The 25,931-nt window shown below is 41.7% G+C and overlaps 1 protein-coding gene across 1 annotated transcript; it reads left to right on the top strand.

Annotated features, from left to right (window-relative positions):
• Nucleotides 1-7,860: 7,860 nt before the first annotated feature.
• LOC147617883 (chlorophyll a-b binding protein of LHCII type 1-like) lies at nucleotides 7,861-22,420 on the top strand. The gene is made up of 3 exons (XM_086775521.1): nucleotides 7,861-7,953; nucleotides 18,396-18,821; nucleotides 22,388-22,420. The coding sequence occupies exons 1-3, from the start codon at nucleotides 7,861-7,863 to the stop codon at nucleotides 22,418-22,420; spliced, it is 552 nt and encodes a 183-aa protein (XP_086631647.1).
• The last annotated feature ends 3,511 nt before the right edge of the window (nucleotides 22,421-25,931 follow it).

Raw genomic sequence — 25,931 nt, 5'->3', positions numbered from 1 at the left:
GGTCATGAAGACTGAACTGATAAAGTTGCAACTGCTGACGGAGAGTCAATGGAGGACGTCTCGCGTAGCAAGGTCGATCGAGGTCTTGACCAGCCTCGGCTCGATTTAAATGGTGAGCTTCCGGTACGGTGGATGAGGGACCAAGGAAGCGGCCTATGAGTGAAGCGCTAGGTCACCTGCGAAGGATCCTAGAGGGTGCTGACCATACGGTGCTCGGGCTCTGGGTCGCCGAAGATACCCACACGTGCGTCGTGGAAGATATTGGAACAAGGAGTAAGAGTTGTTTTGTGAAACCGGGCATGGATCTGGTTGATTGACCTTGCTGGTCTTCAATGGATGAGTCCATGGCTCTTTATATGGATCTGTTGGTTGATCTTGCTGATCTTCAACGAGAGTCCATCTTGATTTTTATAAGTGATTATATTGCCGAGTATTATGGGCTAGGAACTATTGAAAAGACCCCTGTGTGGACAGGTGGTGAGCGTTCTAGTTGCCAATGATGCCATAGATACTCTGATGAAGGAATGATGGGAAATTATGAATCAACTGGATAAATTGGAAGATTGTGATCAGTGGTACTATGGTTTCATTAAAGGATTGTTTTAAAGTTAGCTGATGCTAAGAAAAAGGCAATTTTCATATTGGGTGTGTGAGTGGTGTGGCTAGTTTTATGTTTGCATGAACTTCCGGCTAGGGGGCCTTGGAACTCTTTCCCTTGGTACCCGGGACAAAACCTAACCAAATTCCAAATTGGATCCCATCACTACAGTGGTTGGGTGGTTGGCTAACCCATGGGATCGGATGGGGTTAGGCTAGACTGATGGATCCGTAAATCGAGATTTAATTTCTATTATTACGATAGATGAAGTAAATCCCGGATAGAAATTGTTCTATGGATAGGAATCAACGGCTGTGCCTCTTGATGGGGAAAAAAGCGTTGATCCCAATGATCCAAGTGCAAGTTTCTTCCTTGATTTGACCAAGTACCATTAAAGGTGCAGTCAAATCAGTTGATCTGTAATGATCTTGACTGCGTTAGAGTAAAGAGTTATCCTGGTGGAATCGCCCATGCTTTCTGGGTAAGGGAAGTTTTTTCGGGTTCGGTTTTGGAAAAACCGACGGATTAGTCTCTTGTTCGGATATCCGTGGACGAGGCCCCGAGTGTGGGTCCCTGCCCCGCGCATGAAGTGCTACTTCCGCTGCTAGTACCCCGAATCTGTTGCACGGTGGGAACAGGGATCTCACAATGACAACTGTGTTCTTGCCATCCCATTGGGCTTTCTAAATTTTGTTGGGTCTTCAGAGTGCCCAACTCTAACACCTATGCCTGTAGACTTATGGCTGGTAATTTAATTTGATTAGGGAAAGAGTAGAATACCGACGCCATTCCAAATAGTTGGAGTTGTAGGAAGAACGCTCTTTCCTTGATAGTCAGGGAGTCTACTTGTGTAGGAGCCTGATTGAAAGTTGTCGGCTTTGTAAGACAAACTTTGACATTGCTTGTGTTTTGAGGAATAGACTCTGAACTTGATTCGGTTGCAATATCCTCCTTTTGATGTGTTGCCTCTGAGATAGAAGTGAGTAAAGGTACCCACTTGCCTTTTTCTTCCCATGTCAGTTTGGAGTATCCCTTCCTGTTTGAGACCTTCTGATGATGTCCGATTGACGCGTCAGCTTGTGTTTCCACCTGGACTCTTTCAGGCTTGGTAAGGCATGGTTTCCAGTATTGATTTGGTTTCTGTAAGTGAGGTGGTATTGACTGCTTTTGTTCTTGAGTAGATTCAGGAACATAATTATGTTTTGCTGCAGTAGTCCCTACATTCTTCTTTGGTAGCCACAAGGTAGTAGCACCCTCGTAGTAGTCTTGTGCTTGCAGAACCTTCTTTGGGATCCACCGTTGTTGAGTGGTCTTGTTGGAGGTGGAACTGTTGGTTTTGGTGAACCTCCTCTTTAGCTTTGTATTCCTTGGATGTTCCTTGGCAGCATTGGGTCTTGGCTTGCGAGCTGCTTTAGGTAACCAGATTTGAATTCTAAGTGCTTCCCCCCTTCTGTAGCCTTGTGCATATAAGAGAGATGTTGGCACATGCCATCCTTGAGTATTGTCATTGTCATTATTCACCCAAATCATTGGATCTTTTGAGGTTGTCTCTATCACAGTAGTGATGGTTTCCACCTTTTGAAAAGATGGGTGTGCTAAAGCACTTGATCCTGTAAGGTGAGTAGAATTTACCAACAAGGTGTATTGTCGTGAGTTCCAGTCCATACCGCATCTGGTGGTTCTAATCCATGATCTGCCTAAAACAACATCCACCACTGCTTGGCTCTTGTTAGCAACATAAAAAGTCACGTGCATAGATTGATCCTGAATGGACATATTAATACAGCACTTGCCTAGGGCTGGGGTTTCATCACCAGAGAAACTCTGGAAGTTCAATGATGCATTGGTGAGCAAAGGTTGGCGTAATCATGTCCACGCTTCATAAGACAAAACATTACAGTCGGCTCCCGAATCTATAAGTGCAGACGCTGCAAAGATTGCTCTTTGAGTAGGGATCCTTACTTCAATATGAAAGGGGTCTACAAAGTCTTCATCATTATTCAAGTGGATGGCCATGATAGCTGCCTTGCGGCGCTCTCGTGCTAGTGCTACTCTAGCCTTAGCTTCTTCTTTTGCTTGACTTTGTAACAAAGCTTGAGCTTTTTTACGTGTCTGACTAGCATGTATGCGTATCACCATATCATCTGTTAGAGGTTCTTCATAGTGCTTCAAGCAGCTACCATTGATGAAGTTAGTCATTGGCTCTCCATCTAAGGTTTCAAACCTTACTGCACCACTCGCACTAAGCTCGTTGATCACAAATGGACCAAGTCCTCGCATTTTCAGCTTGCGTTTTTGTTTCTTCAATGTGTAAAGCAACACTAGATCACCTCTCCTGAAGCGACCTTTCTTCACATGCGTATCATGCCAACGCTTTAGGCGTCGTTTTTCAGCATACATGACTGCCAATAGCCTGTCTTCATCTAGCCTCTCCAATTCATCGATCCGTGTAGAGAATTCATGATCCGTCCACTCAAGTTGTTTCGCAACTCGAAGTGTAGGTACAATAAATTCTATCGAAAGGATAGCGTTGTCGTGCCATGGCACGTCTATGGTGTGAAACCATGCATGTGAGGCCATTAAATGCAAATCCAGATGCATGGGATTAAGTGCCACAGTGTACATGATATTTCGAGGGCTAGCAGAAGTCCCTGTGCCTGTGTACATATGGGATGTATGGCATGTGGAGAGTTTTGCTTTGGAATGCATTGCCAGATGTACAGGGTGGAATGGTTTGTGTTGAGCTTGTTGCAGGCCTATCCGGAATGTGGTTGGCTGGAGATGGTTTCAGCTGCTTGGTAGCTCGTATGTGTGCACGTCAAAGAAAATTAGCGGGCATCGTGGGTTGTGTTTGAAGTGTATGAAGGCATGGGGAGTAATTATTGATGTGGCCAAGGTAGCAAAGAGCATTGGTGTGAAATGGAGGTGTGAGGGTGACCATCCACCATTAGGCTTTAAGCTAAATAATAAATAATGATAAACGTAGCCAACCAAAGTAAGACCACGTGGAGGCTAGAGTTGCAGCCAGCAATGGCCAGCACGTGAAGGAAGAAATTTGGAAGCTGGCGAAGAAAAAAAGGTGTGTCGCCTTGTGATATTCGCGGGGGGGGCTCTCGGGTGTATGTGCAAGAAAAAGGGCTCTCTGGGAATTCTACTGACAGGGAAAGAGCGACGGGCTCTCTGGAAAAAAGAAGACCCGGGGGTGATTGTGAGTCTGCAGAGGCGCTGGGGGTGAAGTGGCCGCCTTGTGTATCAAGGGCTTGCTGCTGCTGGGTGTGAGGTCGAAGACAGTGAAAGAGTGGTGGCCGCCTAGGGTTGAGATGCTGGGGCGGCTCTAGTGATCTGCCGGCATCAGCTTGTTGGCCGCCTTGTACGTGAAGAAGACCGGTGGGTGCTTGTGCAGACGGCCGCCTGTGGATAAGTGGTCACCTCGTTAATACAAAGGCTGGTGGATAAGCAGCGCTGGTGGTTCTGTAGGCACTGACCAGGGGGTCGAGTGAATGGCCACCAGTGTGAAGTTTGGGCGCAACTGCAGCCATACACAGAGGGAGACCAAGATCTTGTGTTGTGGATAGGTAATTTTTTTTAAAGGAGTAATGTATGCCTAATCAATTGAACTGTAGCCAAACTCTGGTGCAATGGTTAGTACTTCTATTTGGTACTTTTATTGCCCAAATTCGGTGATATTGAGGGGAGTCTTGAAATTATCGAGCTCGAAAGCTGTGTGAATATATAGGAATTCAAAACTGGATGGAGAAATACACGCATGAATGCAGTCTACAAAACAGTAGGGCTTGATGAATTCAGGGAGGCTCATAGAGGCTGATTTTGTGGGTTTTCATTATACAAGGATGTCTATAATGATACTTGGCAGGCCCAAGATGGAGATTGTTACTGCAAGGATCATAGGAACACAATACTATGTGGAGTTGGGTTTTGGAACCATATGATGGTTGGCCATGAGTCTTGGATGTATATGCCATGAGTTGATTTTCTGGAGTGCAAAAACCTATGAGATGTTTTTCTGGGGTTTGATGTTTTGAGTTTTATGACAGGTTATAATGTTATCAACCTTGGATTTTGGTTTGAACCATCATGCTTATGATGGTTTTTAGTACAACTCATATGTCTTGCTGAGATTTGGTATGTAAATATTATGGTTCCAGCTTTTGCTAGTGGTGCCCCTTGAAGAGATATATATTCTGTTTCCTTGCTGGGATTCGAAAAGGACTCACACAACCAGAAGTCTCGCACTTACCCAACGATTCCGCACACGTCACAACAGCTTTGGTGAACCCGACGTGAAACTGCTGGGGTGAGAGTTAGTGGTGAAATTCACAGTGCAAGTTATGGTTGAGAATCCTGAGGGACAGGGGGTTCATTTTGACCCCGGGGTTATGCAAATGTTTCAGATGTTTACTATGTATATGCAACAGCAGTAAGCGGCCGAGAGGGGGCAAATTTCCACGACTAAAGCAATGAAGTCAATCGTGAAAAAGGTGGATCAATTTGATGGTAAAGACATCACAAAGTACCTACGCAATTACACAAAGGAAATGGAGCTAAACAGGGTGACTGAGGAGGATATGGTTCGAAGCTTTGAGCTGGTATGTGTTCCTGAAATAAGAGAGCGCATAAGAGGATTACAGGCAGCACATGGTGGCAGAAATTGGGAGGAGTTCAAGCTTGCTTTGAAGGATGATTATTTCATGGAGGATTCCGAGCGGGTGACCAAGCGAACTTTCTTGGAGTGGGTTACAAAACCCAAAATTGGAATTTCTGCCACAGAGTTGCTAAGAGAGATTGAGAAGCGCTATGCCCAGCTGTCAAGGATAGAGAGCACAACCTTAGACAGGGAAAAAACAGAGCTCTTCTTACAAGCAGCTGGGAAAGATCTCCAAGAAGAACTGGAAATTCTCCTTGAGGATAAGGATACAGAGCATGGGCTAAAGAATGATTGGAATGATGTCGAGGATGCGGTCACCATGCTAGCAAAGCGGCAACGAAGGAGGGATAGAATGGTGATGAGCTCGGCAACTCCTATAATTGTTTCCCCTGAGAATCTACCAAAACCTGCTGCTGCAATCCCAAAGGTAGAAGGGCCGATGGATGAGCTTATTAAGGGCATGCGAGACCTAAAATTGAAGATGTCTAGGATTGAGGAAAAAGGGCTACCAGTAGGGCAGGCTTCTATGCAAAGGCCTCAAAGTAAAGAAGGGTTTACATTCAGATGTATATGGTGTGATGACCCAGAACATGCGAAGAAAGACTGTGCCAGTTATAAGGAAGCTCTTAGAAACCAACTTGTATTTTTCAAAGATGGAAAAATCCACCTTACAGAGACTGGTCTTCCGTTAAGCACAAACTTTGGGAAAGGAGGGATGAAAAAGCTGGTTGAGGATATGGCTGCTAGCCATGCCATCTCTATGGTTGAGGCAGCAACCTATGGGTTAAAGGCCGGATTATCAAAACAAGAATCTAAGAAGGATGAAGACTATGAGAATGAAGATTTTTGGCCATCAACCATATGGGTTAAAGGCCGGATTATCAAAACAGGAATCTAAGAAGGATGAAGACTATGAGAATGAAGATTTTTGGCCATCAACAATGGAGCTAATTGCGTTAGAGAAGGTGTCTAAGCAGGCTTTGCATGAGGCAGGAGACTGTATACGTCTTGAGACTGGCTAGGAAGAACCTATGGATTCTCAATCTGTTCATGCCTACATTGCAAAATGCCAGAATAATGAGGCACAGGTAGAGGAAAAGCGTAAGAGGGAAAATGACGAAGGAGATGCCATGGATGATGGTTATGATGCTTCTATGAATGCTTTGCCATGTTTGTTTGATAGTGTTCAAGGTGTTGATGATATGCATGTTGCTAATGATGTTATGGAGGATAGTGCATATGTGACCAGAAGTCATACGAATGTTGTTTCAGAGGATGTTTGCTTTGCAGATGGTGGTTTTTGTTTGGAGTTTCTCTTTCAAGACAAGCAGGTTTTGTTAGAGGATCAGTTTAGTGAAGTTAATGTTTATGTGGATGTCTATTGCTCAAGACAGTGAGGACCTTGGGATGGCTCAGCTGTTTGATGATGATGAGTTTCTATTTGCAAACATCGGTAACCAACAATCTATGAATGAGGCTTCTTGCACTCTTGATGATGCTAGAGATGTGTTTTGTTTACATGACAAAGATGATGCTTTTGATGTTTATGCTATTGATGGACCGGGACATTTTGATGTAGCATCACACCTTGATTTTCTTGCACCAGTTTGCATAGATGCATGTGAAGCATGTAAAGGCTTTGATAGCATATTGGTGGTGAAGATAGATGAGGAGGTAATATGCAAAAGAGCACAATGTGATGAATGGCTTGCTATGATGCCATTATGTGTATTTGAACCAAGGATATGTTATAAGTCAATAGAGCAGGCTCATGTGGAATGCAAATGGGTATTTGATCGTGGTATATGGATTGTTGGCAACCATGACAAATGTATTTGGGGATTGAATGCAGAACAATGGTGGATAATCAAGAAGGCTTTGTTTTTTTTACTTGTTTGATATTTATGGATACCAAAGCTTGGTTTGAAACACTTTAAAGTGTTCCAAACATGGGGGTTGGCCAGATGACAGGTTATTTTTGCTGATTAATGTATGAAGATGACATTCAGATATATGTGGATCTTGATGATGACTTGGCACATACCGGAGGATGTGCAGGTTTAGAGGGGATGGATGTCGTGCCATGGCATGTCTATGGTGTGAAACCATGCATGTGAGGCCATTAAATGCAAATCCAGATGCATGGGATTAAGTGCCACAGTGTACATGATGTATGTATGCCTGTACGCGTAACAGGGCTTTTTTTTGTTCATGTTTGTGTACATATGGATGCATGGCGTGTGTGGAGAGTTTTGCTATGGAATGCGTTGCCAGGTGTTCAACGTGGATGGTTTTGATTTGGGCTTGTGCAGGCCTGTTCGGAGTAAGGTCAGCTGCAGGTGGTATCAGTTGTTCGGTAGCTCGTATGTGTACGCGTCCCCAAGTATTGGTGTTGGTTTTGTGGGTTGTGTTGAAGGTATGAAAGCATGGGAGCAGTTAAAAGATTATGGGCCAGTGTTACCTTGTATATGGTGAAATGGAAGAGAGAGAGCGGCTACATGTGGATAGGGATGGCACAAAATCATGGGTGTGAAATGAAGGTATTGGGGGCGGCCATCTTGTAGGCCTTAAAAGAAATAAAAATAATGATATTGACATGGCTAATTTGAGAATCGCCACATGGCTGTTTGCATTACAAGCCAGCGTAGCTGCCAGCGTGCGCAATCCAGAAGCTGGCGAGGAGAGAAAGGTCGATAGTGGCCATCGTGTAGAGGGGGGGCCTGGTCATTGTGAGGAAGCCGCCTAGCAGACAAGGCTCTTGGGCGTGTGCAGCCGCTAGCGTGTGCAGAGGAGGGCGACTGGTGAGCTGTAGCCAGGCGGATAGTGATTGGGGGGGTGAGCAGCGACAAGTGCAAGGAGAGGAGAGGAAGGCTGGTGTGTGGCTGGCGACAACTGGACGACGGCTAGCTGCAGGCATTGATAGAGAAAGGGTTGTAGACTAGAAGGTGAGCGACTTTGACGAAGAGAAGTGGTGGCTGGTTTTCTGTTCGTGTGGTTGGTGCAACTGCAGGCCGACACAGAGTCGGTGGGCTAGCAACGACTGACGCTGGGCAGCTGGTGCCCTAGTGGTCATAGTGGTGACTGATGCAAACGGAGACAGATGGAGGCTTCGTCAAAGACAGAGTTAGCGCAACCATAGGGGAGATGAAGAGCTGAAGGAGGGAATCGCCTGGTAAGAAAGTCGGCAGCAGCAGAACAGCTGGCGAAGAAGGAAGGTAGTCGCCTTGAACTGGTGTAGGCGGAGCTGGCTGGAGCTTGTACGAGAATTGAGAGAGAAGAAACCTGCAGCTAAACTAGTTAAGAGAGCGCTTTTGTGCATGAGAGCATTCGGGCTGGGGAAGATCTGTTCATCCCATTATTGGTGAAGAAGTGTTGCATCCATTGTTGGCTTTGGTGTGATCGTGGGGTGTGAAGAAGTTGTCGTAGCCTGAGAAAGAAGGTGAAACGCTACTGGGATCTGTCTCTGAGATCGATCTGCAAATCATAAAATGAAGGCATCTCAGCCATGATGGGTGTAAGGTGGCAAATACTCTTTGTTGAATTCCAGTTTACTGTTGGTATATTGTGGTGTCATTTTCGGTGGTTATTAGAAAGCTGGGAATCATTCCCCTACAGCTGTGAGTAGGCTGAATCTGTTGTGGTAGTGAAGGTGCTTCCCGACTGGTTGTCAAGTGTATCGGGGCTGTTTCTATTTAAATCTCTGTTGGGAAGATCTCTCATAATTCTGGGGCCATTGGGCTGTGCTTTTTTTTTTGGGTGTTTGGGCTGAGGATCAAAGAGATAAAGGGGCAGGTACTGTTGCAACCAGAGAGAGGCGAGTTGAGAAGCAAGGCAAGGTTGCCGCCTGTGCGAGTGTGTAGTCGGGGTGTAGATGAGCGAGGGAGATCGCTTGCAGAGGTCTTAATGTCATAATGTTATATGTTTTCTTTGGTTTTGGAAATCATGTGATGATGTATATATGCCATATGCCATCTTTTGCTTTGTGAGTTGTTGGAATCTGAAAGCAGGTTTTCATGAGATCAAGAGTCATCTTGAAATGGTGATGTTGGCAATATATGAAATATGTGATGTGAATGGTCACATGTATATGGGAATCTTTTGAAGATTGTGCTATGCCTACATGTAAGAGGCACTTGGATAAAGGGTCAGGAGATCTATGCTTGGAGCTAGTCATGCTCTTGACTCGTAATTTATGTGCATTCATCAAGCTGAATTTGGGGTTGCTTTGAAGTGAATTGGCATATGTACATGTCGACCAAAATTGAGATGTCATAACCCCCTTGAAGAGTTTTATGTTTTGTTTCCTTGCTGGGATTTGAAGCTACTTGCACAGCCAGAAGTCTCGCACTTGCCCACCGATTCCGCACACGTCACGACAGCATCCAATCTAAAAACTAGATTGAAAGGTGTCGTGCCTATGGACGTTTTGTAAGCAATTCGGTAAGCCCATAGAACTGAGTGAAGTTTCTGTTCCCAATCTGTTCTATGTCCCTCAACAATCTTTGTAAGCGCAGTGCAAAGAGTCTTGTTTGTGCTCTCAGCTTGACCATTTGCTTGCGGCGGGTGATAAGGCACTGACCTCTTATGGATGATTGTAAAGTCTTCCAAAAGAAAGGTAATGACTTCATTGATAAAATGCACACCTTGGTCACTCACAATCTCAATAGGTAAACCGTAGCGTTAAACACATGTTCGTATAAAAACTTTGCAGTGGTCCTAGCATCGTTTTTTACTGTGGCTTTTGCTTCTACCCACTTCGTAAGATAATCTGTGGCTACAATGATATACTCAGCATGTGTATGGCATGCTGGTGGTTTAATCGATCCCACAAAATCAATTCCCCATTTTGCAAAAGCTCTAACCCCCATAATTGGTCTCAATGGCATGTCCTCATACTTGGTAGGAGGTTTGGTTCTTTGACATTGATCACATTGTTTGACATACTCTGTTGCATCATGAAAAAGTGTAGGCCACCATAGTCCTGACCATAGTATAAGTTTGGCAGTTGTTTCTCCACAGAAATGTCCACCCCCAACTCCTGAATGTGCATGAGTCAATACGCTAAGGTAGTCACTCTCACAAACACAAGTCCGTAGGTTTCCATCTTTGCCCCTTTTGTACAGCTGGCCTTCAATAATCAAAAAACTCATTGCTTCTACCTCTATGGCTCTCTTTCTATGCCTAGGCATCTTATCGTCTGTATGACCCTGCGTCAAATACTTCACAATGTACGAACTCCAATTGGGTGTTGTTGAAATATAAAATAGAGTCACATGAGGAATGGGTTTTCTTTTGTTGACAAATTTTACAAGTCCGTACATACTCTTCTGTATCAGCATGAAGTGTTGGCCACCAATATCCTTCCCACAAAACTCTTTTAACCGTATCCTTTCCAGAGACATGTCTGCCTCCTAAGCTCACGTGGACATATGAGATAATCTCATCATATTGATCAGGGTCAGGGCATAGATGAAGTATTCCATCTTTTTCCAATTTATACAATCGTCCAGAAAGAAGTTTATAAGGAGCACAATGTTCTAAGGTCATTATCTTTTCATTGGTTGGACTAATGGAGTTAACAAATCCTGTCGTTAAAACTTGAATGATGGGTTCTGCCCATCTTGGTGCTGTCTCAACCAAGAATAGAGTAGCATCAGGAATATCATCATCTATACCAATGGGTGCTTCTCCTGAAGTTATCCTGGAAAGATGATCAGCCCGCTGATGCATTTTTCCCTTCTTTACCGCTACTTCAAATTCAAATTCAAGTAGAATAACAAATCAGCGTACAATCCTTCCGGTTGCACATGGCTTGTTCACAAGGTAAAGCAAAGCTTGATGATCTACGAAGAATGTAAATTTGTTGGCCAAAAGGTAATGCCGAAACTTCTTCACAGCATAGATCATAGCTAAGCCTTCTCTTTCTGTGGTGGTGTAGTTCTTTTCAGCACTATTCAACTGGCAGCTAGCATATGAGACTTGAAAGTCCATTTTGTTCTCGCCTGGTTGAGCTAAAATACAGCCAATTGCAAAAGCCGAAGCATCTATATGTACGTGGAATAAATTATCCCGATCCGGCGACCTGAGAATAGGTGCCGTCACTAATGCTTTCTTCAGCTTTTTAAAGGCTTCTTCACAATCCTCTGTCCATTCAAATACAACAACGAGTGCGTACAATGGCCGTGCTATTTCAGCGTACATGTAGATAAATCTACGATAGTAGCCGCAATGACCCATGAAAACTTGTACCCCTTTTACATTGTAAGGTCTAGGTAGCTCAACAATAACAGCTATCTTTTCCGCATCCGTGGATATACCATTCCTAGACACAATGTGGCCTAGAATCTTCCCTTGCCTAACCATAAACTTGCATTTATCAGGGTTAAGGCATATGCGATACACTCTGCATTTCTCAAAGATTTTTTTGAGATGCTCTATGTGTTCTTCTCTGTCTATGGAATGCACACACAAGTCATCCATGAATATTTCAAGAAATAATCGCAGGTATTCTTTGAACGCATGGCTCATCAGCCTCTGAAAGGTGGCTGGAGCGTTAGTCAAACCAAAAGGCATGACTCTATATGCAAACACTCCCCATTCTGTAGCAAATGCGGTTTTGTGTTGATCCTTGGGATCAATAGATACCTAGTTGTACCCAAAAATCCATCCAGAAAACTGTATGCCTTCTTACCAGCTACCCTCTCCAATACATGATCAGTGAGTGGAAGCGGATAGTGGTCCCGGACAGTAGCAGCATTTACTTTCTTTAGATTGACACATACTCGTAGTTTTCCATTCTTCTTAGGTACTACCACAATCGATGAAACCCATTCTGTATGTTCAATCTCATAAATAAATTCAGCCCCGCTAACAGCTTGTCAATCTCTTCTTTGATCTTTTTGGCAAAATTATCGTTATACGTATAAGGACGTTGCTTGGACGGCTTGGCATCTTCTCGCATGGGAATTGTATGCTGGCAGATCTTTGGATCTACCCCTTTAAGGTCTTTGTAACTCCAAGAAAATATATCACGATACTCTCTCAGAGTAGAGATTAGCAATTGTTCCTCCGCTTGGGTTAAGTCTGTGGCAATCCACACGTTACGTGGCTCTTCGCTTGGTTCTGCCAGGTCTATTTTCTTGGCATCCTCAGGGCCATCATAGGAAACTCCTGGTTCCTCAGGTTTCTGTCGAATAGGTTGTTGCAAGACTATTTTTCGATCTTGTATGGTGAATTTCTTGAAGTTTGAGGGGATATTTGTGGTATCCTCTTCTTCCTTTGAGTCATCACTCATGGAAGACCATGCTGCTTTTAGCATTCTCTTCCATTCTTGCACTAGAGCTTTACGCTCCACTCTCGTCATGGTGCTTTGTTCAGTCTTGACGATGCACTGAAGCCTTAGATTTTAGCTTCGGTTTCTGTTTCCTCTTCTTCTTTGGGTTGTCACTCTCCTTCTCGTTTAGCTTTTGCACTAATTGAAAGTCGTATCTCCATTTCATCTCATCTTTGATGCAATCATCAGCTCCCAAGTAGTACAAGTACTCGTTCTTTCCTACAAAGGTTGGAGGTGGAATAAAGTCTTCTTTATCCACATCTTCTCTTTCTTTTTGTTGTTGTTGTCTCTTTTCCTTGACTTCCTGTTTGCGAAACTTCCGGTGACTCTTGGAAAACTTACGTTTCGGTTTGTCACTAGGAATACTCAGCAAGACTTCTCTGCCCTTTAACAACAATCTTATCTTCTCTACCTCTGATTCAGGGACTATGGCATCGTCATCAGAATCCTTCCCATCAGAGGATTCTAAGCATCTATCCTCATCTCCTTCGTCAGCTGAGCTATACTCAAGAGGGGATACTTCCTCTACAGATACCATCATATCTCCTAGCAATAATGATTTGTTTGCTTCATACCTAGGGGCTTCTTGAGGTTCCTCTGCATAGATCGGTCTTAGCATTCTTACGGGAATAATGTCATACCCATCTGGATCACAGAACTGTGTTTGCCTTGGCAATGCACAAGTGTCTATGGTAGCTAAAACATGGTTCCATTCTAAGGGATCTATCAAGTTATCAGGAAAAGGTATAGGGATATACACCTCATCCGTCACACTTCTGTCTATGGTAACATTTCCAAGTTGTAAGTCTCGACAAGATGCTCCACAGATCCATAGATCAGCTCTTTCGTCAGACATAGTTGCTCCCGATGCTTCTGAAGAAGTAGAATCAAACTCATCCACACGAGAGTGGGTCACATCTTGATAAGCATGGTTTTTCAGATTCACCCTCGTGGTTACATTCTCATGTCTGAGGTACAAGTAATTGTAACCCCAGTCTTGAATCATTTTGAATTGACGCATGAATGGCCTTCCTAGGATCACTTCGTAATTTGTGTTCTTGCCAAAGTCTATAATAGCAAAGGTATGTCCGTACTCAATGCCATATGACTTGACTATAACGTTCTGAAGCAATCCTATGGGACTCTCTAGATTTCCGTCTGCCAATTGCAAACTCATCCTTGTACTTCTAACTGCAGGTTTTTCCCACATTTCCCATACAGTTTTAGTTGCTATACTCACCCCTGCTCTGCTATCTAGAATAGCTATAGATTTAATCTTGTTGATCTCCACAGGAAGCGTAGTATTTGCTTCATCGTCTTCACAATGCTTGCCAACTTTGTTCATAGGAACCGGAATTGTTTGCTTAAGCATTAGCTCAGAAGCCTTTGCCTTCAACAACTCCTTAACCTGAATGTTCTAGTTCCACAATCCTTGCTCAGTCAATTGTGTAGCCACTTCTCCCCACAATCTTGGCCTAAGCTTTAAGAACTCTGCGAGTGGAATGGTACACGTAACTGGTGCCGACATTAAAGCTTGCAAACTCCCTATGTCTCGTTCCTGATGAGGTTGTCGTGTCATTGATGGTACTCGCATGATTTGGCTATGTGCTTCGTACAGTCCTAAATCTGAGGGCAGTGTCTTGAATGTGAGCTTGTTGCTCCAAGCTGAGACAACAGTCTGAGCATCATCTGGTAGAGATAAAGCATCTAATTCTTGAACCCTTTGATTTGAGAATTCTACTATAGAAAACGGTGGTGACTTGTCAGAAGATGCAAGATCCTCAACTTGTTTTTGCACCGCTTCCCACATCTCCCTTGCTACTGCTTCCTCTATTTCAGGAATTTCATCTCCAAAATCCGCGGTAGTCAAATGGTTTTGACTCGTCTGCATTGGTATGAGGTAAATCATCTCCTTCAGGCATTTCTGGGAAATGTAGAGATACAACTTCACTTCCCTTTTCCATGCTTGGCGTGGCTTCTGGTATCGTCTCTAAGTTAGGCTTCAGAGAAGCAGGTCCTCTTGCATACATAGGTGGTGGGCCATCTATTAGAGTCTGAGTATCCCTAATCAACTGCTTATGGATAGCCAAGTTGATTGTCTCTTCATGAGGGTTGGGATATGCTTGCAGCTTCTTAGGCAGCTCCGTCAGAGCTGTGATCCTACTATTATATGCTTGAAGTGCTGCATCTAAAGCTCGTACACCTTATCCACAAGGACTGATCCTCCTGAGCTTTCCTCAGACTCAGATGCTTTTCCCTTTTGCTCATTTTGAGTTTTCTCTCCTATTTGTTTCGTTTTCAACATTCCTTCTAGCTCTTTTGGGATAGAGTTTCCTCCATCAGAGCTCTTCTGCTCCTTCGACTTCTTACTCCCGTTGCTGCATGGTTTACGTCGAGTTGATTTCTTTCTCTCTTTTCCAACTTTGGATAGAACCTTAATCTCCAAGGGTTTCTCAACAACCTCTTTGACATTCTTTTGCGTTTGGGCTCTAGTACTACTCTTAGTGACACTAGTTCGTTCTCCTCCTCAGATGTCGTGGGTGAGGGAATCACTTCAACATAGTTGAGGGGCGCTTTAGCTTTTTGTGCTGTCGGATCCGCAGGCTTCAACAAGCAATCCTTTGGTAGATGGTCAATGCTACACACTTGGCAAAACCTCTCTCTAGGTGGAAACGTAGATGTTGTGCCTATGTTAGCTAAGAGGGGTCATTTCTTGTTTGGACATTCTCTCGCCCAATGTGGTCCACCACATTCATAACATGGTCCTGTTTGTTGCGTGGGGTACAATCTCTTTGTAGGATATGGTCCTGGATAACCTTGAGTCTTGGTTGGCTGAGATCCTATAAGCATCAAAGAGCTTGGGTCTCCATTAAAGTCATGAACTAGGCTTGGTCCGGTTGGGTTCTCAAAGTAAGGTTCGACAAGAGGATGCTCCATTTTGATGTAGTATGGTTGAGAGCTAACCATCTCCATTCCTAATTCAGGATTCTCATATTCCACATATCTAAAGGAAGTTGTGCCAGGTGGAGGAGGTTGAGCTCCTAGCACCGGTCGTGCTTGGTCTTGAGCAACTAAGGTTCTCTCATGGTTCACAACTTGCTGCCTAGGTGCAGAGTTGGCTGCTTGTTCCCTTTTATCCTTGCAATGTGATTGCAGTCCAAAGTCACATGTGTGTAGTTCCATTTACAAAGCTGGCACCACTTCTTTGTTGGTTGATTGCCAACCAATGGTGAGAAGGTTGGGCACTGCTCGGTTTTATGGCTACCTCCACATCCTCCACAGACATAGGGGCCTGTAGGTACAGTATGCATGTATGATGGTTGGGGTCGGTAGGAAGGTCTGTAGTATTGCCCCATCTTTTTCAATACTATCTCGGTAATCTGATCTGGATTAACTAATGACACACTAGAGTCAGAGCCCTTCCCAGAGCTACGTTTATCATCCAGATGACTATCTTGGTTTCCCATGCCAGTCATGTCAAAGTTATCATCGTAATCCATGGCATCCATGCAACACTCATTGAAGATAGCATGCTTCTTTGCGTACAAGTACTGAGCGTGAAGCGTCTTGTTTCGTAAGCCTTCCAGGAAGATAGAAATTAATCTTCCTTGGCTTGGCTTCTCATCGTCAGGGCATCGATTGATGTACTGCTTTAGCCTATTTACGCAATCTCGCACAGATTCTTGATCTTTTTGCTTAAAAGCATAAATTTGAGCTACCGCATTGTGCTTAATTCCCATTTTTGAAAATGCAGCTATAAAGCTCTTTTCCAGCCCATCGAAAGATCGCTTTGCCTCTGGCTCTAAAGTCTGAAACCATGATAAAGACTTACTCTCTAGCATCAAGCCAAATCCTTCGATTTGCGTATGCGTATCCGTGACTTGCTCCGCATGTATAGCTTGCTTAAAAGCTGCTATATGGTCATATGGGTCACCGGATCCGTCATACTTCTTGACCAGCTTTTGCAGCGCAGATGGTCTCACTTTTCTAGAATATTCATCGTCATATCTCCTATATGAGTCTTGGCCTCTAACTCTAGGCTCTTCAAATGTCAGGTCTATGGGGTTCTCTTGGAGGTACATATTCACTTGCTCGTGGTCTTTCTTCTCCCCTAGATTCTCTAATAGCCTCGGGTCTCCTTGTAGGATCAATCGTTGGAAAGATTGGTCCTTTAGCAGTTGTTCGCATGGAAGGTGCTGGTCGAGCCACACTTGGGGTTCTAGCCCATGGTGGTGCTAGTGTTTCTCCTCGAAAGGCAGATTCATCTGGACGTGCCGTGTCTAAGGTAGACACCTCAGTGAAAAGGGGCCTTCCTTTCCATGTCATTTCCCTAACCTCAGGCCATTCAAGGGTTCTAAAGTCGTTCCCCCATCTATCATGAACACGCTTAGTGAAACCTTCTAGATGCTCTACAGTTATTGTATGCGTGACTAGAAGCTCTAAGCTTGGGTGCTTAGTGGTTGCATAGTAGGTTTCTACCACATCCCTATACACCTCTTTAATTGGGTTTGATAGATTTTAACTACTGGAATTTCTTTTACTATGTCCCATGGGTTTTTCTTGGTCTCTTTTTCTTTTCCCGTTCTTTCTCTATCCTCCCAATTCCGGTCAGAAAATAATTCTTCAAGTAAAGAAATGGGCGTACCAGGTCTGTGCGATGTTCCTGGCACATTTGGGTCCGATGGAAGCTCCTTCTTCTGCTTTGCTTGTGCGCTAGGTTGAAGTACACCCAAAGCATCCACTTGTTCAGGATTTTTGGTGACCTCGTAGCGTACTCCATTTCTACCCATGTACATATCGTCCTGGTAGTTTACCCATGGTGCTGGTTCAAACGCAGAATGAATGTCTGCAATTTTAACAACAAACCGGCTCATTGGATCTTTTTAGATCTTACCGCCATGTGCATTTGTATATACAAGAAATGGAGTCTCATGTTGTCAATCAACTCCCCATCTGGGATTTCAAATGGATTAGCAGAATTTGCCATACCAATGGGTGTGGATGGTCTATTCATGCCAAATGACTCGTTTACGTCCATTGAAATATCACTCTCGGTTCTTGAGAGGCTCTCTGCTTGAGACTCTGAAGATGTCTCGATAATGCTCTCCAAGTTGCCAACAACCGATTGAGAGCCACTCCCTTGAGTGGTTACCCTAGATGGTGCACTAGTGTTACGTCCCCCTAGTATTGTTCCCGAGCGTAGATGCATATGCTATTTTTAGCACGTTGCAGTGTCCAGGTTTTTTTTTTAAACATATATATATATATATATATATATATATATATATATATATTCTTTTTCTAATAAACCCTACCTAACCACTAAATGTAACTAACATGAATATGTGTGTGCAAATACATTATTTTTTTATTTTTTTAATAATTATACAAAAATACGAATTATGCTAAAAATACTAATTATGCAAAAAATTATAGAAATTTAAAAAAATACAGAATATGCAAAAAAATATAGAATCCAAAGAAAATATATAATTTATATATTTTTTAATTATTATTTTTAATTATTATTATTTTTAAATGCAAAAAACTTAAAAAATTGCCTAGTATGCAGAAATTGCAGATTTTAAAAAATTAAAGATTAACAAAAATAAAAAATAAAAAATAAAAAATAAAACACTAACCTTATCTCTTCCGCTTTTTGCGCCGGCACCTTATCGCCTCCGCTCTTTTTGCTGCGGCCACCTTATCGCCTCTGCTCTCTCTGCTGCTGCGGGTGGGCGGTGCTGGGCACGTTGGGCTGTGTCGCCCCGGGGCTGCTGGCCGAGAACGGTGTGAAGTTCGGTGACACGCTCAGAGTATTCTCGCCATCTATCCTGTCAACTGACCCGGAGACATTCGCCAAGAACCGGAAGCTAGAGGTGATTCACGCCCTTTGGGCAATGTTGGGCGCCTTGGGCTGCGTAACCCCAGAGCTCCTGGCCAAGAACGGCGTGAAGTTTGGCGAGGCCGTGTGGTTCAAGGCCGGCTCGCAGATCTTCTCGGACGGCGGCCTAAATTACCTTGGCAACCCAAGCCTGGTCCATGCGCAGAGCATATTGGCCATGTGGGCGTGCCAGGTGATCCTGATGGGCACCGTGGAGGATCACAGAGTTGCAGGCGGGCCTCTTGGTGAGGTCATAGACCCCGTCTGCCCTGGTGGAAGCTTCGACCCGTTGGGCTTGGCTGACGATCCCGAGGCCTTCGCCGAGCTGAAAGTGAAGGAGATTAAGAGCAGCACTCTTCGCCCGCTAGAGCTTCCCTGTAGAGTCTAATTATCCTACTCCTAGTAATCTTTAGATTGTAATGGCTGCCAAGGGTCCTCAACCAATCGTAGGTCGTATCCCACAGTGGCGCCAATGGAAAGACGGTGGTCGTCTCCCTACGTATGCAATATGGGCAAGTAGACTACGCTCCTAGCTCACCAATGAAATGATAAACACTCCTTTCATTGCTAGGGGATTCAACCCGGTAGGTGCATGGAAGCTTATCCCTTTCGGGAGAGGATGCTATGAACACCACTACCTTGACATAGACTTTACACACACAAGCTCAATCTTGCCATAGCTCATTCACTCATCAATCTTCTCATTCATGCATCCAATACAAGAAGAAAGCTAAGCTAATGCACACACAAGCTCACTCATAAGCACACAAGCTCAAAGCACACTTCATTCTCAAGCACCTACTTCCCTAGCATGCACACAAACCTTGAAGCTTAATGGAACTTGAAATAAACATGCATTCTCATTCACTACTCAAGCAATGCCTTGCCCATGGATAAGCTACAAGCTATGGAGAAGCTTAAGCTTGAATCCACTAGCACACAAAGCCTAATAGAGAACCCACAAGCATAAACAAAGAAGCATGCATACTAGAGAATAGAGATGAGAAGAGAGAAAAAACATCATCTCATTGCATTGAATTAGAAGAGCATTGCTTATACAATAGTGTAGATGGGGAGAGAGAAGAGCTTGCACCTCTATAAACAAGAGGGAGAGCTAGTCTCAAGAGAGCTCAAACAGCCCATGGCAATGTGTCTATGAGCTCTCAAATGAGCCACTATTTATACTAAAACTCCTAAAACTCCCAAAACTTCCTATGTGGGATTATTCTCAAGCCCACTCCCACACTCATCTATAACTTGGAACTCTCTACAAGAGCCCTAAATAAGAATGTCAAGTCTCTTGTTTTCCTGCTTCTATCTTTGTGTTGCATCCTTGCATTGATCACCACTCGTCACGCAACACCATCGGCGGCCCAATGTACCCCACATCTGCTCATGGAATTATCGGCGTCCCAAGTTACCCATATCAACATAGAGAGTCATCAACGTCTCGAGATGAGTCACATATGTCCATCCGTAAACCATCAGGTTGGCTGTATAAATCACCTAAAGTACGGAACTAGAGAAAGAAATGCCAACAAAGGAAAAATCCAAATTTCCTTAATCCGAACAACACAACAAGATAAACTCGTTGAACTCTAAAGAAAGAGATTACAACAAATGAATATGCCGATGAGATTACACTTATCAAAACATATAGGCTATAGATAAATCAAGTTTATCTAAAGAATGCTTTGAATGTTGAGGTTAACATGCCAAGTGATGTAAGCAAAGCAACAATCTTGAGCCCAAATTATTCCATAAGATAATATATGCGAGGAATCGCTAGTGTCCCATACCACCATGAGACCACCCATACATACCTTATTAATTTGAAACTCCCTAGTATGCCGTCTAGGAAATATGAATAAAATCCTATATAAAAGAGGAATAAGATGGCCTTATCCCAGACTTTCATATACCAAAACCTGTCTCTATATTCTTGAGACTACATCAAGGAATAACTCTTTCTCCGAGTACATCATTAAAAAAGAATTTTGAATTATTGGCACCTTTCTAATGAGAACTACCCAATAAACATAATAAAGCTGGGGTAGAAAAATAACTCACCTAGATGCATAAGCAACTAGGTATCCAAGTTGGAATATGTACAAGAGTACAAGGAATATACTCCAAAATTACGTGTAAAAAACGAAGGCAAATGCTATCTTCAAAGCAAATGATATTATCCCAAAAGATCAAAAGATCCTAATAAAACCATGGGTAAAAGCATAGAAGTTCCTCGAATCCATGAAAATCATAGTTGATCATAACAATCAATGCATGCCATCTAATGGTCATTAATTATGCCAAAAGAAGCATTAAAATTGGTGGCCAATTTATCCGGAGTATATGAATGTGGTGTCGTTCAAGCAAAGCTCCAAAGTAAGCAAGTGAAACACATGTATGTAACACTCAATAAAAAACCCCTAAACACAAGTGATCTAAGCAAAATTTGATGAGTCCAAATAAATGTTAGAAAACATCCAATAAAATCCACCATGATAGAATTTGTCTTAGGCTTAGGAGGTAGAAAATGGATAGAATATCTTCGAAAAACCCGCAAAAATGCATAAAAATATATTTTTAACCAGACAAATGCTCAAATAATTTCTAAAAAATTAGAAAAAAATTCTTAAAAATTGTAGAAATTCAGGAAATCCATTCTACCAAAAATATAAGCAATAAAATATGTGGTATTTTGGTAAAAATTTCCATTAATGCTTATTTTAAACCATAAAAAATAGAAAAAAATAGCATTAAACTCACGAAATTCCCCCGCAATGTCGATTCATCCATGGAGTAGTGGTAACACGCGTTCCAACTGCCATATCGATGATCCACGTGTAAATGATCAACAAAAATCAACAAAATAATATTTTTATTTAGTAAATATTAAAATCTACTTCAAAAAATGCTAAAAATTATAATAAGAAAGAAAAAATAATAACAATTAACTAGAGATTGCTCTAATACCATTGTTAAAATCCTAAGATATCTCTAGATAATTGTTATGCATAAACATGCATAAATCAGGCATAAACTCATCCACCCGACCATGTAAGATTCCTCCCCAGCCTCTCAAAATGTCCAGCATATTCCCCTGTAATCAATTCCCTTTTCTAAAATATAAGAGATCTTGTCTCTGCCTGTTTTAACCTAGAGAGAGAAAATATTCTAGAGAGAGAATATTCAGATTTTGAATATTTTTGGAACTAATTGGAAATAGGTATAAAGAACCTTAGTCTAAGGGTCTAGATTTTCAGAAATCTTTGGACTATGGTCCAATTAAGGTTCCTAGGGGCCAATAGCATCAATCCATGTGTAGGGAGGAGATAAATCCAATTTTGTAAAAGAAGATACCCAAAAATGAGTAAATGCTCACATAAGATGAAGAGTTGAAAATGTACAAGGTTTATTAGTAAAAAACTATGAGCAATATTAAAAATATTAGATATTTTAGGTATAATGATTCCATTTTGACACATATGTAAGGAAGGGGAGTTCTTTAAAGGAGGTGCATATTTCACATAAGATGAAGACTTGAAAATGTACAAGGTTTATTAGTAAAAAAACTATGAGCAATATTAAAAATATGAGATATTTTGGGTATCCAAAAATGAGTAAATGCTCACACAAGATGAAGAGTTGAAAATGTAAAAGGTTTATTAGTAAAAAACTATGAGCAATATTAAAAATATGAGATATTTTGGGTATAATGATTCCAGTTTGACACATATGTAAGGAAGGGGAGTTCTTTAAAGGAGGTGCATATTTCACATGCTTGAATGAGTTTTAAACTCATAAAAATTGAGATATTTCATCTCTCCTCTCTCCTCATTCAAGTCTAGTTCCAAAAAGTTAGCCTAACTGACCTAAAAATGGTCACAAAATAACCAAACTGACTTGGAAAATTCTAGAATCAGTTTGTTTAGTTAGGAGCTCAATTTTTCCTAAAAATAGAAGCCTCCTCTTGTTGAAAAAAATATAGTGTCTTATGCATTGTTACTCTACTCCACCTAAGCCAAGAACTGTGAATTCTTTAATAATTCACTAGTTTTTGACACTTCTCCCTTTCTTCAATCCCCATTGGTGGCTCCATCAACATACTAAACTAATTGATTGGTTGGGGGCCTCTACCGTGAACAAAGAATCAAGCAATTTGTAAGGTAAGTATGGTGAATTTTGATCTTTCTATAATTTCTCAAGGTTTCTCTCTTCTCAACCCCTCTCAAGCTTGAGAAGCTTAATTGGTATGGTTTTTGAAATGCTATTGAAGTTAATTAATTAATGATAGTAAAGAATTACATAAATTTCTATTTATGTTTAATTCTAATAGTTTTTTCTCTCTCTCACTTAAGAAATGGCCATACTCATGACCCATTCTCAATCCAAATGAAGCTTTTCATAAAGCTTTTTCTTAATCCAAGATTAATCTATGCTTGAGAATAAATTAATAGTTTTTTCTATGCTTTTAGTTTATGATTATTTTTTATTTAATCCATTAAGGGTTAATGATCCAATTAGGGATCATTCTAATCATTCCCTTAAAGATAACCTATCTTTTAAAATAATTGAGATTTATCAGTTATAGTAGCGGAGCTATGGCAAAATTTTATAAAAATTTACACATAAAATAATTTCATTCAAAGCATGAAAAGAGGATTCCCTACCATATTCTAGGAATTATCATCCTAGATTAATTGAAAGAATTTCATAGTAATCATGGAAAAATTAAATTTTTATATTATGCATAAAAGATAAATATTTTATTATAAAAGTGTTACTTTTAGCATAATTGAATTTTATGCATAAGAGGTATACATAAAAGATGAATATTTTATTATAAAAGTATTACTTTTAGTATAATTGAATTTTGTGCATAGAGGCATGCATAAAAGATAAATATTTTATTATAAAAGTATTACTTTTAGCATAATTAAATTTCATGCATAGAAGTATGCATAAAAGATAAATATTTTATTATAAAAGTGTTACTTTTAGCATAATTGAAATTCATGCATAGAGGTATGCATAAAAGATGAATATATTATTATAAAACTATAAAGAAAAAAAATAATTATTTTATTATAAAAATATTATTTTATCATATTGAATTTCGTGCATAGAAATGAAAAAATTAATAAATTATTATTTTATTATAAAACTATTACAAAAAAATGATTATTTTATTATAAAAGTGTTATTTTTATCACAATTGAAATTCTTGCATAGAGGTATGCATAAAAGATGAGTTAGGTTGTGATAAGATGAGTTAGGATGTGATAAGATGTATATGAGATGAGTTAGAATGTGATAAGATGAGTTAGGATGTGATAAGATGTATATGAGATGAGTTAGGATGTGATAAGATGAGTTAGGATGTGATAAGATGTATATGAGATGAGTTAGGATGTGATAAGATGAGTTAGGATGTGATAAGGGGTGTATGAGATGTGATAAGATGTGATAAGATGTATATGAGATAAGTTAGGATGTGATAAGAAGAGTTAAGATGTGATAAGATGTGTATGGGATGAGATAAGAAGTGTATGTGATGAGATAAGATGAATATGGATTGTGATAGGGTGAGAATGGATGTGATGAAAAAGAATAGATGAGAAGGCGTATGGGGTTATATGAATGGGAATGAGGAAATGGATGTATGTATGTGGATGTATCGATGTATGCATGTAGATGTGGATGTATGCATGTGGATGTGGATACAGGTAAGGATGTGATATATGATATGTGATGTGAAGGAATCTGAAGTGATGAGATGGAAAATGATGGGATGGGATGAGTACACATATAACTGGAATGTGGAATAAGCAATGTGGATTGATGAGGGATAATGTGGAAAAATGAGAGTTAATATAGAAACTGTATTTTGTGACTGTTTGTAAATGCTGTTTGTAAATGACTGTTTTATGTCAAGAATGCTGGGAAAGCATTTTGACCATCTTGTGATTAAGGTCGTGGAGACCTAACTGATAAAGTTGCAACTGCTGACGGAGAGTCAATGGAGGACGTCTCGCGTAGCAAGGTCGGCCGAGGTCTTGACGATTAAAATGGTGAGCTTCCGGTACGGTGGATGAGGGGCCAAGGAAGCGGCCTATGAGTGAAGCGCTAGGTCACCTGCGAAGGATCCTAGAGGGTACTGACCATACGGTGCTCGGGCTCTGGGTCGCCCAGGCTACCCACGCGTGCGTCGAGGAAGATATTGGAACAAGGAGTAAGAGTTGTTTTCTGAAACCGGGCATGGATCTGGTTGACTGACCTTGCTGGTCCTCAACGGATGAGTCCATGGCTCTTTATATGGATCTGTTGGTTGATCTTGCTGATCTTCAACGAGAGTCCATCTTGATAAGTGATTATATTGCCGAGTATTATGGGCTAGGAACTATTGAAACGGCCCCTGAGTGGACAGGTGGTGAGCGTCCTAGTTGCCAATGATGCCATAGATACTCTGATGAAGGAATGATGGAAAAATTAAGAATCAACCGGATAAATTGGAAGATGGTGATCAGTGATACTATGGTTTTATTAAAGGATTGTTTTAAAACTGGTTGAATCTGTGAAAAGGCAATTTCATATTGGGTGTGTAAGTGGTGTGACTAGTTTTATTTTTGCATGAACTTCCGGCTAGGGGGCCTTGGAACTCTTTTCCTTGGTACTCGGGACAAAACCTAACCAAATTCTTAATTGGTCCCATCACTATAGTGGTTGGGCGGTTGGCTAACCCATGGGACTGGATGGGGTTAGGCTGGACTGATGGATCCGTAAATCGAGACTCAACTTTTGTTATTACGATAGATAAAGTAAATCCCGGACAGTAATTATTCTATGGATAGGAATCAACGGCTGTGCCTCTTGAATGGGGAAAAAAGCGTTGATCCCAATGATCCAAGTGCAAGTTTCTTCCTTGATCTGATCAAGTATCTTGAAGATGCAATTGGATCAGCTTGATCAGAAATGATCTTGACTACGTTAGAGTAAAAAGTTTTCCTGGTGGAATCACCCGTGCTTTTCGGTAAAGGAAGTTTTTTCGGGTTTGGTTTTGGAACAACCGACGGATTAGTCTCTTATCCGGATATCCGTGGGTGAGGCCCCGAATGTGGGACTCCTGTCCCGCGCGAGAAGTGCTACTTCCGCTGCCAGTATCCTGAATCCGTTGCTCGGTGGGAACAGGGATCTCACAGACCACCCCCGAGCCCAAGGGATGCACACATGAATTATAATGAAGTACATTATACCTTTACCTTGATGTCCCATACCATCAAGAGGTATAACTCCAATCCAGTAGCATGTAGCTATAGTGTGAAATGGTAGGTGAGTAGTTATGATCCTCTACAACACAAGAAACCTAGCCTCAAGATAACATCAAGAGACCATAGCCTAAGCCTCCCTTGAGTGTGCCCCATGCCCCTATTATATAGGAGGGCCCTCA

This window comes from Cibotium barometz, chromosome 36 (assembly GCF_041138505.1).
Source record: "Cibotium barometz isolate CiBa-2024 chromosome 36, ASM4113850v1, whole genome shotgun sequence".
Lineage (NCBI taxonomy): Eukaryota > Viridiplantae > Streptophyta > Polypodiopsida > Cyatheales > Cibotiaceae > Cibotium > Cibotium barometz.
Note: the sequence above shows the minus strand (reverse complement) of the source record. Positions and strands in the feature narration are given on the sequence as shown.